General features: G+C 43.6%; 1 protein-coding gene across 1 annotated transcript; it reads right to left on the bottom strand.

Moving 5' to 3' along the window:
* Positions 1–8,153: 8,153 nt before the first annotated feature.
* Positions 8,154–11,001, bottom strand: LOC311105696 (RNA-binding protein 7-like). Its single transcript, XM_084147915.1, has 5 exons — positions 10,787–11,001; positions 10,083–10,245; positions 9,900–9,981; positions 9,705–9,780; positions 8,154–9,301 (listed from the first exon to the last, which is right to left on the bottom strand). The coding sequence occupies exons 1-5, from the start codon at positions 10,877–10,879 to the stop codon at positions 8,936–8,938; spliced, it is 780 nt and encodes a 259-aa protein (XP_084004041.1). The 5' UTR covers positions 10,880–11,001; the 3' UTR covers positions 8,154–8,935.
* Positions 11,002–14,468: the final 3,467 nt, after the last annotated feature.

The following is a 14,468-nucleotide window of genomic DNA, read 5'->3' as shown; positions in this document are numbered from 1 at the left end:
ATTATTATTATTAATAATATTTTAATATTTTTGTTATTGTGCAATTATTTGTTTGGTATTTGTACATTATGACGTTTTAACGATTTGTAGTCCTATTCGTCAACGAATTTAACGTTAAAACCAAAACGTTATGGCATGGATATATTTTCAAGGTAAGTAAACGACGGACATTACAAACACAAAGACGCGGTTTAAGCAACTTTATGTTCCTTTTTACTTGCCAAGAAAAATTACGTCATTCAAAGATGTATTATTAACCCTCAATTTAACTTCTGGCTTTATTACTATCAAGTGTTGTCGAATACCTACTGGCTATAGGATAACTGCCTAAAAACGAATACCTATCTATTTTACAATGAAGCGCGGAGAGGCCTAGGCAATTTCTGTTTCGTTTGTGGGTAACTGCCCAGACACAGGCCTACTTTCTTTCACATTTTAACTTTGGGATTTAGACAATTTAATTTAAATAAAATCATATATATTATTTAATTGATTTCACCAGGAAATAAACGGTTGTAGGCTATATTTTAATCAACTGCAGGGCCATCGAAAGTAATTATAGAAAATAGGACTAAGTATACAAGAACACTGATAAATCAGTAGGCTTAGAGAAACACATTTTATGCAACAGTTTAGGCTTTTGTCAGAAATAGTTCTATAGGTGACTGAGAACAATACTCCAACCGATGCTAAAATGTCCAATAATACAACCTATTATCTTACTCATGAAGTGAGTTAATTCATATCAACGCCCAAAAATCCCATTATAACCATTTAATTACTAGTTACAGATACAAGGGAAATGAGTAATCACTCACACACCAATTGACAAGTGTGATTCCTTAGCTGGCAGGCTGCATATTTTCCGTATGTTTTCCAATATGCCTTCAGGGGCTTCGTTTTGGTTGGACGAGGAAACTTCAACGGCGCTCCACGTTTGCTCTCAGTGGAACCTTTAAAAGGTATTCTAAAAAAGTGCAGATAGATTCCTGCTGAAGTATCATAAACTGAGATTGTAATACAACATATTTAATTCAAAGTTACAGATAGGCTATAATGAAAATGTAGGCTAATAGATCACCCGATTGCTTTCCTGAAACGGCTCAGATAACCATTTGCTGAACTCAATGTGCAGTTCAAAGGACATGATGTACATTTCAGATGGCTCATTTTATTCTGTGTGTTTAAGCAGAAGAGAGACCACAGCAGCGGTAACATCAGAGACGATAGTGTCAAGTTTACACTTTGAAATGATGGCCTGAACAGAAATGATTATCATTTTCCCAAGCCGTGGAGGCAAATATAACTCACTGCCAGTGGCGTGTATTTATGGGTGCCAAGGGAAGCCAGGCTTCCCCAAAAAATTGACCAAGATTTTTTTTTTTTTTTTTAATCTTTCGTCTTTCATAATGTTCCTTCAATTCGCAAAAGGCTGAATATATCTCACAGGAGAAAGCATCTGAGATAGGGAAACAGCGCCCCGCTGTCTCTCTACATGTAGGCCATCTATCTGATTCTGTCTGGTCCAAACGAGTATGACATTGTTGCCGCCGGTAGAATTGAAGGCAAGGGAAGCCAGCTAGCATCTGGCCTCCCTTGACAAAAACAAGTATAAATAATTAGCCAATCAGCGTTGAGCTAATCTGAGCGAGCTGGGGCACCAAAAATTAGTGTCAAGGGAAACCAGCTTGGATTTGGCATCATGCCTGTCAAATCCCATTGAGAGCATAAGTCACTGACAGAAAAACTTGAAATGCTGCATCTGGTTGTATTGTTGTGCTCCCTGTGGCTAGCTAGCCAGCTAGCTAAAATTGGCTCTTTCCTAAATTAGCCATGGATGGAGATAGGGATTTGAATTTGTGGTTTTACTTAATTCTCCATACTGGCCAATGATTACAAAGGCGATTCTGATCCAACCATTAATTTATACATTGTTGTGCCCCTGGCCTGAGAGGATGGAAGTGCAATATGTAGCTAGATGTAGAAGGCTAATGTTAACAAGCTAACATTGCCCATGATTGGAAGTTATGTTAGTGAGCAAGCACTTTAGCCAGGTAGCCTAGGACAACAAAAAATAAAAGTGTGTGCTGTATTACAGAGTGAGGATGACATTGGCATTATTCTCTACAAGTAGGGTGAGTCAATATGTTTTCTACTTGCACTAACGCGCACACACACACACAGGCACACAGAAATCAGAACCATGGACAGCCACATCATATTTAGCTAACGTTGATTGGACTAAATTGTTTTTGGTATAATTTAGTTGTCACTGTATTAGACTAATGTTACGAACCGGCTCGTAGCCCATAACAAAGAGGGAGACAAAGCGGAGATACAGAAATAACAAAAATATATTTATTAAATAAAGTAACCTATATACAAGTAACAATGGTGTGTGTAGTCCGTAGTGTAAGTGAGTGGATGCATGCATGCATATATGGTGATAATGAGGGGTGTTGAGAGGTGCCAAAATAAACTAACACATATTCCTCCTCGTCTGTAAACCTGCAGACACAGACACAAAAGTGAGCAGTTCAGTCATCTGCACCCAATACAGCCATCCTTCAACATTTTCTTATAGCCTACATATTCTTACCTCTTTGTTGATGGACATCAATTGAATTGTGTCCATTTTCTGTTTTAAAAAGATTTGCACAAATATGAAAAGATAAATGGTATCATCATAAAACAATATAAATTTAGATCATATAAGGGTCAAACCTTACCTTAAATTGAGGAGATCTTTACATTGTTCAGTTAAGTGCCTGCACCTGCTGTCCTTTCAAATTAAAATCCAAAGGTTTCAGTTGGGCAGTTAGGTTCCTGCAAGAACCCCCACCAACTAAAGAGGTTCCTCAATGGACCCCACCTCTTATAGGGTTCTTGGAATAACCTTTTTGGGGACATTTTCAGTTTCAAGAACCCTAAGGTTCTTTGAAGAACTTTGAGGATCTTAGAAGAACCCTTGTTGAACCCCTAATTTTTTGAGTGTGTGTCTGCGTGGAGAGTCTCTCCTCGAAATATGGGGGAAAGGTGTATTTAACCCCGGGACACACCCGAGCCCAGGTGTGTCCCATTTCGCTGACAACCCTCCCAGCTCCGCCCACTGACATCCTATTAAGGAAAACAAGCAGAGAGAAAGAATACAGCAGACAGAGAGGGAGGGTCGTCACACTAAGCAGAGGTGATTTGGTGATGTTGAAATGTTGAAATTGAAATGGTGCTGGAATAGTGGAGGCAGCTCCTGTTTTCTTTGCGACTTGCGGTGACTCTCTGTGGTTTTAAATCAATAGTTGTTTAGTGGTCCGCTTGCTTGACCATGCTGTAGATCATGATGTGGATCATGTAACTGTCTGTTACTATACATGCAATATGCTTTGTGGACTTCACTGGACAGATGTTGCTCTCCGGTTTTGTGATAAAGCAAAGGTGTGGTTGAATTTATTCTGCCACTGTGTCTTCTTATTGTCTCTGCCTTTAGGCCTATATAGCGCATTCGGAATGTATTCAGAACCCTTGACTTTTTTCACATTTTGTAACATTACAGCCTTATGCTAAAATTGATTAAATTAATTGTTTTCCTAATCAATCTACACACAATACCCCATAATGACAAAGCAAAAACAGGTTTTCAGAATTGTTTGCAAATTTATAAAAAAAACGAATAACTGAAATATCATATTCAGACCCTTTACTCAGTACTTTGTTGAAGCACCTGTGGCAGCAATTACAGCCTTGCGTCTTCTTGGGTATGACGCTACAAGCTTGGCACACCTGTATTTGGGGAGTTTCTCCCATTCTTCTCTGTAGATCCTCTCAAGCTCTGTCAGGTTGGATGGGGAACGTCGCTGCACAGCTATTTTCAGGTCTCTCCAAAGATGTTTGATCGGGTTCAAGTCCGGGTTCTGGCTGGGCCACTCAAGGACATTCAGAGTCGTGTCCCAAAGCCACTCCTGCGTTGTCTTGGCTGTGTGCTTAGGGTTGTTGTCCTGTTGGAAGGTGAACCTTCGCCTCAGTCTGAGGTCCTGAGTGCTCTGGAGCAGGTTTTCATCAAGGATCTCTCTGTACTTTGCTCCGTTCATCTTTCCCTCGATCCTGACTAGTCTCCCAGTCCCTGCCGCTGAAAAACATCCCCACAGCATGATGCTGACACCCCCATGCTTCACCATAGGGATGGTGCCAGGTTTCCTCCAGACGTGACGCTTGGCATTCAGGCCAGAGAGGTTAATCTTGGTTTCATCAGACTAGAGAATCTTGTTTCTCATGGTCTGAGAGTCCTTTAGGTGCCTTTTGGCAAACTCCAAGCGGGCTGTCGTGTGCCTTTTACTGAGGAGTTGCTTTCGTCTGGCCACTCCACCATAAAGGCCTAATTGGTGGAGAGCTACAGAGATGGTTGTCCTTCTGGAAGGTTCTCCCATCTCTACAGAGGAACTCTGGAGCTCTGTCAGAGTGACCATCGGGTTCTTGGTCACAATCGGGTTGGCTTCCCCAGTGATTTTACCCACGCACCGCTACTGCTCACTGCAGACCCTATGTAGATTACAGCCGCCATTTTCAAAGTGTGAAGGATTACGTGGATAAAACATGGAGCTCTGCATGGAAAAGATTGGGCTCTTTTGGGTTTGATGGCTTGATGAAAGGGAAAAGATGAGAACAACTGTGAGAGGCTGCTGCTGTCTTTAGAGTTGGGAGGCTGGAGGGACGGAGGCGTGTCATTGGGAGGCAAAGGGGGTGTGGATACTTTGGCACCAATGAACCCTGCAACCTGAGTGCAAGGATTCGGGTTGATGGAAGCAGGCTCCTGGGCTGCAGGGAGGGAATGGGAAGGGGGGGTTGGTAGATCATTTTATGGACGTGCTTCTATAGAAAGGCTCGTCATGCACCCCAAAATCTGAGGGGGCACAAAGTACATGGGGGTGGCTGGGCTGGCTGGTTTGGCACCATCTGTAAATTTGAGAATTTAGCATTTTTCAAACACTTGAAACAGCTTTTTCCTGCAATCTAGAGCCATAATCATTACGCTTAAGTTTATGTAAAAAATATGTTACTTTTTTCTGCATATCTAAGCATACCTCTTGAGCAGTCTGTAAACTCTTGACTGGTGGTTAAAAATAAAAAATAAATAAAAAAATGCTTCTCTGCATCTCTGCTAAAATCTGGGTAAAAGATTGAAAGGAATGCGAGTCTTATTCAGTACATTTAGTAATTGCTTGTTTTTCTAATGTCTACCAACCTTGCCAGTAAGCATGCCAGCTAAGATAGACAATAGCTACTCTGACTCGTTTGATAGCCTGAAATTGATTATTGGTAGCTAGTTATGAGGTTGGGCAACTGGGAACCTATCTGGGCTAAAGCCAACTTTATAAAATTGCTAGGTGGCTAGTAGTATTACAGAGAAACAATAAACAGGACAAATCTGAGGTGGTACGTACCCCTATGCATGATGCCTCTGCCTTTGAATCCACACAGGAGCGGCCACTGACTGGGTCTCTAATCCGTCTGCTCTAGGGCTAGAGACTCCTAGCAGTTTAATTAAAAACAGTTAGGCCCCAGCCAGCAGGGGTAATTACGGCCTTCCCAGTACTGCCTGTGACAGGGAACTGAGGATACTCTTCATTAGAGCCACTTCCAAGCATCAGGGCGGAATCTGACACTTGCCAGATTACAAGCAAGACAAAGGGTTTACTGTAGTGGGAGCAAATGCACCTCTACTTTTGAACCCAGAGCTTTATTGGGGATGTACATGTTGATACACAACGGGAGCCGTTGTTAGCGGCCTAAGCACTTTCGGAAGGGTAGATTATGACCTCAACGTGGACATTAAGGGATTTTGGCAGGCACTTTGCTGTAAGCAACACTTGGTACAGGCAACACAGGGGCATCACGTACAGCAGGGCCACTAACTGTAACATGAGATCTCAAGCCTGGGCTGAAACAATGACCAAAGTAAAACTATTCCAATGGCTGTAAAATAGTTTTAAATCATATCCAATTGTTACCAGGCATTAAAGATATATCCTACCATGATCCCAAGTTTGTATAAATCAGAAATAACACCTAATTTGGTTGCTCAAGTGATGAGAAGGTGACACTTCTAGGCTACATGTCAACAATGATATGATTGTTCCACCATCTTGAAAATAGTTAGATCGCACGGAATGTAAAGAGAATATACACTGCCGTTCAAAAGTTTGGGGTCACTTAGACATTTCCTTGTTTTCCATTAAAACATACATGAAATGAATTTGAATAGGAAATATAGCAAAATGCATAGGAAATGTAGTCATTGACAAGGTTAGAAATAATGATTTTTAATTGAAATAATAGTGTCCTTCAAACTTTGCTTTCGTCAAAGAATCCTCCATTTGCAGCAATTACAGCCTTGCAGACCTTTGGCATTCTAGTTGTCAATGTGTTGAGGTAATCTGAAGAGATTTCACCCCATGCTTCCTGAAGCACCTCCCACAAGTTGGATTGGCTTGACGGGCACTTCTTACGTACCATACGGTCACGCTGCTCCCACAACAGCTCAATAGGGTTGAGATCCAGTGACTGTGCTGGCCACTCCATTATAGACAGAATACCAGCTGACAGCTTCTTCCCTAAATAGTTATTGCATAGTTTGGAGCTGTGCTTTGGGTCAATGTCCTGTTGTAGGAGGAAATTGCCTCCAATCAAGCGCCGTCCACAGGGTATGGCATGGCGTGGCAAAATGGAGTGATAGCCTTCCTTCTTCAAGATCCCTTTTACCCTGTACACATCTCCCACTTTACCACCACCAAAGCACCCCCAGACCAGCACATTACCTCCACCATGCTTGACAGATGGCATCAAGCACTCCTCCAGCATCTTTCATTTGGTCTGCGTCTCACAAATGTTCTTCTTTGTGATCCGAACACCTCAAACGTCAATTTGTCTGTCCATAACACTTTTTTTCCAATCTTCCTCTGTCCAGTGTCTGTGTTCTTTTGCCCACCTTAATATTTTCTTTTTATTGGCCAGTCTGAGATATGGCATTTCCTTTGCAACTCTGCCTAGAAGGTCAGCATCACGGAGTCGCCTCTTCACTGTTGACGTTGAGACTGGTGTTTTGCGGGTACTAATTAATGAAGCTGTCAGTTGAGGACCAGTGAGGCGTCTGTTTCTCAAACTAGACACTCTAATGTATTTGTCCTCAGTTTTGCACCAGGGCCTCCCACTCCTCTTTCTATTCTGGTTAGAGCCAGTTTGCGCTGTTCTGTGAAGGGAGTAGTACACAGCGTTGTACGAGATCTTGTTTCTTGGCAATTTCTCGCATGGAATAGCCTGCATTACTCAGAACAAGAATAGACTGACAAGTTTCAGAAGAGAGTTCTTTGTTTCTGGCCATTTTGATTCTGTAATCGAACCCACAATACTCAACTAGTCTCAAGAAGGCCTTCTTTAATCAGCACAACAGTTTTCAGCTGTGCTAACATAATGACAAAAGGGTTTTCTAATTATCAATTAGCCTTTTAAAATGATAAACTTGGATTAGCAAACACAACGTGCCATTGGAACACAGGACTGATGGTTACTGATAATGGGCCTCTGTACGCCTATGTAGATATTCCATTAAAAATCTGCCGTTTCCAGCTACAATAGCCATTTACAACATTAACAATGTCTACACTGTATTTCCGATCAAGTTGATGTTATTTTAATGGACAAAAAAAATTGCTTTTCTTTCGACAACAAGGACATTTCTAAGTGACCCCAAACTTTTGAACGGTAGTGTACATATATGATTCACCTTTTCTGTGTAACTTGCCTATGTAGAACGGTTAGGTGACAGAACATAAGCCTTCACTTTAATGAGCATGCTAAATAGACAAGAGTAGGCTACAGAAGATCAGGTGGCTTAGTCATCTTCATCATCCTAATTGATTCAATAAAGGGGTGTGTGTGGCACCACCTGCAGATTACTTTCTAACCCACTGCACAAGCATATTGGTTACGCATGGTCCATTTTCAGAGACAGCAGACGAGCCAGGCATGTGTGCATGCATAACTGCATAGTTCACGTCTGTGATCTCAGTCACACTTCTGTAAAAAGTACCATTTGTTTCAACAGTTCATTGATATTTTTATAGTAATGCTTTTCCTGTAAACATTAGACCACAAAACGTGTGTTGACTAAACTGATTTTTATGCTTATATTTCATAAAAATGATCTAGTTTCACATGTACATGGAATCGGATGGGCATCTTACAATTGTAAAGTATTCTCAAATTAAGAGAGACTAATGCAAAGTCACGCTTGCAATTTAAGTTGTACCAAACACAATATAAGAAAAACAGTCAATTTCAGCCTATAGAGTAAGTGTTGCTGGTGGAATTAGACTACATAGGTGAAATATGCCAAGAGAGTTCCAAATTATTATTTTTAAATACCTGAGCAATTTACCACTAAAAACTGTTGAGCACCATACCTTGTAGACAGGAAATTTGCATGGTAATATCAATTCGTGACAAACACAGCTAATCTTTTCAAACATAAAACTAAATGGAAAACAACTCCTTCAGTGATGATAGATTTAACAATTCCCCAGGGGATGGTATAAACATCTATTAACTCCAATAAAACATTTTTAAAGTCATCACAGTAAAACAATTGTGGAAAACCTCATGGGTAAAAAAAGTCATCAATTTTTTGTTTTTACTTGGACACAGTCCAGTGTATTTAAAAATGGTCAATATCATCCTAAACATGACTAATTGATTGTTTTAAAAAACAATGCATCTCCTGAGCTTGTAATTGTGTTTTTTTCTCTCATAAAATTAATTATTAATTCTGTTTTGATCAGGATTTACAATGAGTATGTGACAAATCCTGTAAAATAATTATAAAATATATGTCCTTTAAAAAGTGAAAAATATTCACAAAACAGTCCTTAAAAATTCCCATAGTGCATCAGTATCGTCTCCACCGGCCATCTCTGGAGCCATCCCTCCACCGGTCATCTCTGCTACGGCCGCCTCCGCTGCTCCCGCTCCTGTCGTCATGGTGATAGTGTTCACCTCGCTGGTCATCTCGCTGGCTGCGACGTTGGCGGTTGGAGCCGGTGTCATCAGAGCCTCCTGGGTAGCGCTGGTCCCTGCCATAGTGGCTGCTGTTGTCCTGCTGGTACCCCTGCCTGTTGCCTCGCTGTGAGGAGCTGTCCTGTTGCCAGGACCCACCACCACTCTGTGGATGCTGTGGTGGTGGCTGCCCCAGAAGTCCGATACCGCCGGCTGGGAAGCCTCCATTCACCCCCTGGAGCTGCCACATGTTGTTCATCTGTTTAAAGGGACCAAAAAGCATCACTTTTACTGATCCATGTAGACTGGTTAAATGATCATGATACAGGCCACATAGCTATGTAGTAAAGTGTGTCATATGCACAGGATACACATGGTACACGGTACATTGAAATGGTTACTTGCAGGTTCACGTCGCAACATTGTGACATAAGTGTCAGTCTACTGGAGATGAGGATAGTGTTGAATTTAATGGCTTGACAAGAGTAATGGACAAGAGTAGCTCAGTTGGTAGAGCATGGCGCCTGCAACGCCAGGGTTGTGGGTTTGATTCCCACAGGGGGCCAGTATGAAAAATGTATGCACTCACTAACTGTAGTCGCTCTGGATAAGAGCGTCTGCTAAATGACTAAAATGTAAATGTAAAATGAAGGTAAACTCACCATGGCCTGTCTCTGCAGATTATCAGGAGAGGAGAAGGACCTCTGGATGGACCCCTGGTCTGGGCTCTTGTCATACCTGCACAAGAAACATGGCATTCCATATCAAACAAATAGAGGCTATTGATGCACAAAAACATCCCCTGCATATGCATACTAACATTGTTTTGGAGGATTTTGCATTATGTTACAACATACCTGCCCCCAGCCCCATGTGGATTGGGAGTATTCACAGGGCTTTGATTCTGGGAGTTCCCTGGGCTGTTAATGTGACTGCTTCCTGTAAATATGTATCAAAGAATGAGTTCAGTTGCAGGCAGACCCAAGTGAACCATTAGCAAGTCAATTCATATAACTAGAAAGGGGTTTACATTAGTTTACCTGCTCTGAACTGTACTTTGAGAGTTCTTCCGAATAGAGTTGCCCCATTGAGCAGGTTCATGCCATAGGGTACGGACACCTCATGCTTGAAACAGACAAATCCAAACGCTTTCTGTTTTCCATCATTGTCTTTTGGGATTTTCACTTTGAACAGAGGTCCTGCCTGCATCAAAGAGAAAACACAAAACAGACGATGGAGAACACAACTGTAAAATGAAAGTTATCCAGTTTGCTCGCGGACTTGGAGGTGTGCTAGCTCTGGTCCACGCGCATGCATCGGATCTACACTGCATGTGCATCCGACGCATGCGCGAGGACCTGCTCTGAAGTGGTTTATTTCGTGTTTTGGAAAAACGAAACCAAAGATGTTCTAACGTTCTCATTGTTCTATCTGTGACGAAATCATGCGGGCGGGCGGGTCTATTAAAGGCGACACAGATCAGAGGCAACTTGTAGTCGTCATACAATGGACCAGAGCTAGATATGTGTTCGCTAATATAACATTAGCTAGGTAACGTAGTTGCTGCAAACGAGTAGGTAGTTATCTAAGGCTGAATGAACTATATTGATCTGTATAGCTAGATAATTACACGGGTCAGAAGTTTCCACACCATAATTGTCAAATACTGAGAAAGTATCGCAATTTATTTAGCTAGCTAACGTTAGCTATCGTAGCGTAGCTAGCTAGTTCAAAGCTACTGCACCTGTAAAAATAGCTCGAATAAAAGTTCTTCCGTCACTTTTGGATCCAAATTTCCAACAAAGAGAGTCCTGTCTGCTTCATCCGCTACTCCCATCTCGTTTTAATTATACCTAATGCACTTTATCGGGATGTAAATTTGTAAACAAATGACAATGCTGCGATTTTTATACAGGAGTTACGTGGTACGGCCGTAAAGCAAAACTGCCATAATTCGTCAACTCGAGTTGCAATAACCATCAGGTTTTGCGACATATTACCTTGAGCTCCAGTAAAAAAGAAAAATGAGCATGCCATCAAATAACCAGTGGTGGAAAAAGTACCCAATTGTCATACTTGAGTAAAAGTAAAGATACCTTAATAGAACATGACTCAAGTGAAAGTCACCCAGTAAAATCCTACTTGAGTAAAAGTATTTGGTTTTTAAATATACTTAAGTATCAAAATAAAATGTGTAAATCATTTCAAATTCCTTATATTAAGCAAACCAGAAGGCACCATTTTCTTGTTTTTTATTTATTTACCGATAGCCAGGGGCACACTCCAACACTCAGACATCATTTACAGCCAGATCAGAGACAGTAGGGATGACCAGGGATGTTGTCTTGATACATGTGTTAATTAGACCATTTTCCTGTCCTGCTAAGCATTCAAAATGTAATAAGTACTTTTCGGTGTCAGGGAAAATGTGTGGAGTAAAAAGTACATAATTTTCTTTAGGAATGTAGTGAAGTAAAAGTTGTCAAAAATATAAATAGTAAAATAAAGATACCCCAAAAAACTACTTAAGTAGTACTTAAGTATTTTTGTTAATTACTTTACATAACTGCAAATAACATGTAATTAGTTGAGTACAAATGCGCTTCACCCCCATTAACTTCCTGTCAAGTTTGTATTTACTGAATGTTACTACACGCTGAACATCATGCAAGGATTCCTGAGCCTCCCCGGAGCTGCGGTTTCGTCTCTCTCTCGCACCTGCTGTCTCGTCCTCTGAATGCTCGGCTATGAAAAGCCAACTGACATTTACTCCTGAGGTGCTGACCTGTTGCACCCTCTATAACCACTGTAATTATTATTTGACCCGGTTGGTCATCTATGAATGTTTGAACATCTTGAAGAATGATCTAGCCTTAATGGCCATGTACTCTTATAATCTCCACCAGCACAGCCAGAAGAGGACTGGCCACCCTGCAGAGCCTGGTTCCTCTCTAGGTTTCTTCCTAGGTTCCTGTCTTTCTAGGGAGTTTTTCCCTGCCAACGTGCTTCTACATCTGCATTCCTTGCTCTTTGGGGTTTTAGGCTGGGTTTCTGTATAAGCACTTTTGTGACGAGTACTGAGGATACGAAGAGGTAGGACGCAGACATCAACTATGTAAAGGTTTACTTAACACTGAGCAAGGGAACAACAAAGAGTGAGTACACAACATGACACTAACAATCACACACCACAGAACAGGGGCTATATAAGGGTGGTGAAGAGATGAGGTGCAGGTGCGCTGGAGGTGATTAGGGTGCGTTGGGTTTCCATTCTGGTGTTGCCGAGGTGGTGCGCGCAGACCGGTGGCTCAGTAGACCGGCGAATCAGAGCGAAATTGGGCCCACCTGGCTTGGCGAGATTTCATCCGTTTTGCTGCCTGTATGTGCTCCAAATTCCGGTGGTCAGTGAGAATCCGGAATGGATGGACTGCGCTCTCCAGCCAGTGTCTCCATTCCTCCAGAGCAAGGACCACGGCCAACAGCTCCCTGTCTCCAACTCCATAGCTCCTCTCTGCGGAGGTAAGCTTTTTCGTGAAAAAGGCACAGCGATACATTCTCTGGGTTAACTTGCTGCTGGGAGAGGACCCCACCAGCGCCCTCCTCAGATGCGTCCACCACCAGGATGAAAGGATGAGCTGGATCTGGGTGTTTTAGGAGGGGAACTGTGATGAACCTCTCCTTCAGCCTCTTGAAGGTAGTGTCAGCCTCAGGGTTCCAGGCCAGCTTCTGAGGCCAACCCTTAAGGAGAGAGGTGAGCGGGGCGGCTATGAAGCTGAAGGACCTGATAAAATGCCGGTAGAAATTTGCCAAGGCCAGGAAGCTCTGTAGGCCCTTGATGGTGATGGGGACTAGCCATGACCTGACGGCGTCCGTCTTCGCTCTTTACATGAACACCCCCTGAGGACTGATCCTGTATCCCAGGAAGGAGATGGCCTGTTGGTGGAATTCGCATTTCTCCCCCTTCACCAACACCAACTGTGTTCCCGGAGGCGGAGTAGGACCGCTCGGATGTCCCTGACGTGCTCCTCGAACGTAGCCGAGTAGATCAGGATATCGTCAAGGTACACCACCACCTGTCTACTCAGCATGTCTCGGAACACGTCATTGACGAAGGACTGTAACACGGAAGGTGCGTTGGCGAGGCCGTAGGGTATGACGCAGTATTCATAGTGGCCTGAGGTAGTGCTGAATGCAGTCTTCCACTCGTCTCCTTCCCGGATTCGGGTCAGGTTGTAGGCACTCCTCATGTCCAACTTGGTAAAGTACCAGGCCCCTCGCAGCTGCTCGATGGCCATTGGAACCAGAGGGAGGGGGTACCGGTACTTGGTGGTGACTGCGTTCAGCCCCTGGTAGTCAATGCACGGCCTCAGTCCTCCGTCTTTTTTGGCCACGAAGAAGAAGCTGGTGGAGGCAGGAGAGGTAGAGTGTCTGATGAACCCCTGTTTCAGGGTCTCCGCCACATACTTCTCCATGGCCTCAGTCTCCGCTATGGAAAGGGAGTAAATGAGACTCTTCGGGGAGTGCTGTCCCTCCAGAAGGTCAATGGTGCAGTCCCAGGGCCTGTGAGGAGAGGGACAATTAGCCTTGGAGTCAGAGAAGACATCGGAGAGATCTGCATACTCACATGGAATGTTGGGCAGGAGGGCGGACTCCGGACTCTCCACTGACATGGAACTACAAACCACCGGCAGGCAGGTTGTCCGGCATGAGGGGGACCAGGCTGTGATCCTCTTGGTGATCCAATTGATGGTGGGGTTGTGTAGTCTGAGCCAGGGCAATCCCAAGACGATCCGGTGAAAGGGTGACGTGACGATGTGGAAGGACAGCTCCTCGAGGTGCTCCGGTAGTGTGGGAATGGTGATGGTGAGAGTGACGTGCGTAATGGTGCCTGATCCAAGTGGTTTATTGTCCAGCGAGGTGACGTGTAATGGAGAAGGCAGTGGCACGGTGGACAACCCCCATTCAAAGACCAGCTCCCGATCGATAAGGTTCCCCGCTGATCCGGAATCTATCATTGCCGTGGAAAGTGAATAGAAGGAAGAACCATTCACCGTTAGGGGAACTAAAAACAATGGTTTGGTGACAGGTGATGATGGAACACTCACGGAGCGTCGACGGGAGCCATACCGCCTAGATAGGGAGCTGCCAGGAGATCTGTGGTCCGTGGTGGTGTAGGGGGTGCTGCCCACCTCCATGGGTGAGGACTCGGAGGCATGGCAGATTCCATAGCTCTGATGGGGTGAGGATCGAACACCACCCTGAACCGATCGAGGAAGGTAGAGTAGGGCTGCACCGCGGCCTCACCTCTATCCCAGACTGCCGTGGCCCAATCCAGCGCCTTTCCCTTCAGTAGCGAAATCACCAGCGCTATCCTGGCTTGGTCCGATGGAGATGCCCCATGCTGATGCGCCAGATACAGTGAAATC

The sequence above is a fragment of the Coregonus lavaretus genome, assembly GCF_964263955.1.
Source record: "Coregonus lavaretus genome assembly, chromosome: 30".
Lineage (NCBI taxonomy): Eukaryota > Metazoa > Chordata > Actinopteri > Salmoniformes > Salmonidae > Coregonus > Coregonus lavaretus.
Note: the sequence above shows the minus strand (reverse complement) of the source record. Positions and strands in the feature narration are given on the sequence as shown.